This window comes from Seriola lalandi, unplaced genomic scaffold (assembly GCF_002814215.2).
Source record: "Seriola lalandi dorsalis isolate HSWRI2012SDOR001 ecotype SW California unplaced genomic scaffold, Sedor1 jcf7180002053680, whole genome shotgun sequence".
Classification (NCBI taxonomy): domain Eukaryota; kingdom Metazoa; phylum Chordata; class Actinopteri; order Carangiformes; family Carangidae; genus Seriola; species Seriola lalandi.
Genome location: NW_019524233.1, coordinates 77809 through 82316, shown reverse-complemented (window position 1 = coordinate 82316; position 4508 = coordinate 77809). Strand labels below are relative to the sequence as shown.

The window sequence follows — 4508 nt, the reverse complement described above, 5'->3', positions numbered from 1 at the left end:
CCCCACCCCTTTTTTTGCTTTTCCATGTCCTCCCTCTCTGTGATTACTATCTCAGGAGCTGAAAGACAAGGTGACCCAGCTGCTCCCCCTGCTGCCAGTGCTGGAACAGTACAAGACTGATGCCAAGATGATCCTGCGTCTTCGGGAGGAGGTGAGAAATCTGTCCTTGGTGCTGATGGCCATCCAAGAGGAGATGGGGGCCTACGATTATGAGGAGCTGCGCCAGAGAGTCCTGCTGCTGGAGACCAGGCTCCACTCCTGCATGCAGAAACTAGGTATAAAATATTATGCAAATGGGTGTGGGTAGGTGGCTGTGTAAGCACTGAATGCCAGAGGGGACCTAATGGCCAATAATTCAATATCATCATTGGTCAAAACTCTGTCGCACATTGTCATCATTTCCGCTAAGAGTTTGAATTACCTGCATAAATTAAGAAAAACTGGCCTAGAAAGCCTGAATGAATAATTGATAATATTCTCATGTAATGTGTTATCTTAAACTGATGATTTTACAAAATCCCACATATATAAACTAACGATTTAACAGAAAAAGACTGCAGTTAAAGAGTTTAGCCTTCAGGTCATTAGTGTTTTCTTATTGTCTTCCATTGGGTTTAAGCTTTCGCATAAAGGATGTGACTTCACACAGAGAGATAATAATTAGAAACAATAACTACTTGTTACGCTTGAACATATTCATTCCTACATTATTTTTATGAAGAGAAAAGGAAACTAAGATGATAACAGAAACCATTTTAAATGTCCCTCAGTAAAAAATTGCAGTCAACGAATAAATCAATTAATTGACATTAAAACGCAACACAATGCGCAAAGTGAAGCTACAGTTGAAGATTCAATTGAAAATGGAAACAACAGACCATTGTACAAAATGCTCGCCTATTTGTCTAAATAGCAGATATGTAACAGCAGCTCTTGAAATATAAATTTTCATTCTTAATCATGAGGTTATTCATGTTTTGGTTCTTAAAACTGTTGAAAGCTAAACCTGAGTAGTTTGGATTGCGATTTAAAAAGATTCAGATTCAATGCTACTTAAATCCCAACCCTGTTTTATATCCCACTGACATTTCAGGGATTGCAATTTAACATTCCAGTTAAACTGCAAATGATCATATCCATCCATTGTAAATGCAATATTTTTTGCTAAGTAAAAAAAAATGTATCAATCCATCCATCCATAGTATATACCTGCATTTATATACATATGAGTGTCATCTGCAAAAAAGTGAAGAGTCTCTTGCATAAACAGTGCCACAATGTGTACATGTTTATCTGCTCTTGCGTATATGGACATACATACATCTGTATACCCATCTTTCCTCTTCCTCCTCTTTGACCTCCAGGCTGTGGGAAGCTCACTGGGGTCAGTAATCCCATCACAGTACGTGCATCAGGGTCAAGGTTCGGCTCCTGGATGACAGACACCATGATCCCCAGCTCAGACAACAGAGTGAGTCGTTTCTATTCACACCTCTCAGCTCTTACCTTTTTAATACCTACTGTCGACTTTATAGTTCAACAGACACAGAGCATAAAAAGTCATTATGAAAAACAGGCCGAACTCTATCGGCTGCTCAATGGAAAAAATATCCCTCACAGCAATGCTGTCATGATACTTTAGTGGCTGATTGACTGTTTTGCCTGAGTAGGACTTCTGGTGCGCTCCGGAGGAGGAGAGACAGAGAGAGAAATGGGGATGCAAAGCTGAGTCACTGATGGATAGCGTCCCCTTTCCCTCCTCCCTGTCTTCCTCCATCATGGCAGCTCCAGCTGATTAATCACTACGTCATCAGGGGAGAAATGAATGAGTTGTTTGTGCTTAAGTTTTTTAAATCACCTAGGTAATTACCAAAAGTGTGCTGAGATGCTCCGGACCCGGATGATATAGTGAGTGCTCCAGCTGATTAGAAATGGCATGTGGTTCTGTATGGGTGGGGACATGGTATGGAACACAAGGAAAAAGACACAGAGGGGGGGAAGGAAGAGGAGAGTGGAGTGTTATCCATCTGCAGGGGAAAATGGAAACTGATGAAGTTCAAGAGGAGGGATGAGGGTGCCCTTTTTCATCTCCACCCTGAATCATAACAGGCTAAATAGATATCTCTGGCAGAAAAGGTCAATTTCTGTGATTGAATGCTCTGATCTTTGTCTTTAATCACTTGACTTGCTGAGATCACATTAGACTCTTTAGATCAATCACTGATTGTATTAATAGTCATGATACATCAGCAATATCATATCAACACCCACACCAATCATGATAATCATATTTGGGGAAACGTCATTGTCGCTGAGGAGCAAAACAGATGAAAGAAAAAAGAAAAAAAAAAAAGAAAAAAAAAGTGCTCTAAATGTGCTATGGCTTTGGCCTGGCTCAGCTCCTGCCTCCTTCCTTCTCAGCTCTAGGGACTCATTTAGCAGGCAGAGGAGAAACAATGCTTAATGCTCCATAATCTCCTCTTCTCCATAATTCAGCTGCTGTACCTCACCACCCCCTACTCCTCCCATACCCCCACCCCACACCCTGGTGGAACTGTTATTGAAGAAAAGTGCCTATCCTCCACCTGAGACAGAGGCAAGAGCAGGAAAAGATAGAAATAACTGTGGGTAGAGCATCAAAGGAATGGCGGCTACATCGCTGCAACGTTCTTCTTGATACGTTAAGAACAAAACAAATATCCACGCCAACTGCAGTTTAATTGAATCAATTAAAAGCTGAACTGTGCTCCGACGGAGGCCTTGACAGAATGAGATGGGAGCTGCAGCCAGAGAGGGGCCGTGTCAGTGGAGAGATCCGCTGAGAGTGCTTGAGGAAAAAGACAGAGCTGCTAAATGGATTGATTTTCTGTAAATGTGGACTGGAAAGGGCAGGGAGCACAAGCAGTGGTTGACTGCAAAGCACAGGCAACATCTTCACTCACACACAGGACAACGCAGGACACATCGGGAGTTCTGCACACACAGTACGCACAGCTGCATGAAGATATACACTCGCACTCAAACAAGTAGAGGTTTACCCCTAACTTTGCTCAGGGCATTGCCGCGGGCTACAGTGAAATATTGCTCAGTGTTCTTACAGAGAGGTGTGTCATGTACAGCGCAACAATATTCTCCTATAACCTTTAGATCTTCTAATTAACTTCTTCAGTTTGTCCCTTCTTCCCAATGGGATTCATTCTGTCTTCTCTTCACAGGTGTGGTCTATGGATGGTTACTTCAAGGGACGTCGTGTCCTGGAATACCGCACCATGAATGATTTCATGAAGGGCCAGAACTTTGTGCAGCACTTGCTGCCGCACCCCTGGGCAGGCACTGGCCACGTGGTTTACAACGGCTCACTGTACTACAACAAGTACCAGAGCAACATCATCATCAAGTACCACTTCCGCTCTCGAAGTGTGCTGGTGCAGCGCAGCCTGAGCGGGGCCGGCTACAACAACACCTTTCCCTACTCCTGGGGTGGCTCCTCTGACATCGACCTCATGGCAGATGAGAATGGCCTGTGGGCCGTTTATACCACCATCCCCAACGCCGGGAACATTGTCATCAGCCGCCTGGAGCCCCAGAGTCTGGAGGTGCTGCAGACATGGGACACGGGTTTTCCCAAGCGCAGCGCCGGAGAGTCGTTCATGATCTGCGGTACACTTTACGTCACCAACTCCCACCTAGCTGGTGCCAAGATCTACTTTGCCTACTACACCAACACATCGAGCTACGAGTACACGGACATCCCCTTCCACAATCAATATTCCCACATCTCCATGATGGACTACAACCCCAGAGAGAGGGTCCTGTACACCTGGAACAACGGACACCAGGTGCTCTATAATGTCACACTGTTCCAGGTTATTAAGACTTCTGGGGACTGAGCGCCCTCGGACTGAACCACTCAAATAATGCTGTGATCATTGTTCGGGGAGGGACACAGGAGCTGTGGGTGGGTGGGGTGGGGGGGCGCTGGCTACAGGGTGTATGAGGTGTGGGTTGGGAGCTTCAGTGTTACGGGCTTAGGCTTGGATTTTTTAAAGAATTTCAATCTTCATAGAGTGCTATTATTCACATTCTCAAAAAACACTCCGACAGCAAGGTCGGTAAAGATACAAGGACTGAGCGCTTCTCTTTTTTTTTTTTCTTTCTGTGATGAGTAAGCATGGTTCTTTTTATTTGTGATGAGAAATAAATATCAATCTTTACCATTTATGACTTTGTATTTACTTGTCACTTTCATTTCAAGTAGACCTTCACTGCATTTTGAGGGGGTGATAAAAAAAAAAAGGAGAAACTCCTGTGTTTCAAAATATGGTTTCAAACATAGTTGAGTGCTTCTTAAAAGGCAAAAAGTTGCACCATTTCTTTTTATAGCTATGATTAATGTTCCTTTTATTTCCTTTTGAATAAAGGGAACGCATAAGTATTTATTCCGTCTTGTTAACTGAAACCTTTCTGAGGTAGGCACAAATGTAGGAAACGTGTTTAGAATAAGACTG

At 43.5% G+C, this 4508-nt stretch overlaps 1 protein-coding gene across 1 annotated transcript in view; it reads left to right on the top strand.

Annotated features, from left to right (window-relative positions):
- olfm2a (olfactomedin 2a) overlaps nucleotides 1-4221 on the top strand; it is a 17609-nt gene extending 13388 nt beyond the window's left edge. Inside the window, exons 3-5 of the mRNA XM_023401429.2 lie at nucleotides 56-275; nucleotides 1365-1471; nucleotides 3216-4221. Coding sequence (XP_023257197.2) covers nucleotides 56-275; nucleotides 1365-1471; nucleotides 3216-3890 — 1002 coding nt within the window. The 3' untranslated portion in view covers nucleotides 3891-4221. The remainder of the gene's footprint in view (nucleotides 1-55; nucleotides 276-1364; nucleotides 1472-3215) is intronic.
- Nucleotides 4222-4508: the final 287 nt, after the last annotated feature.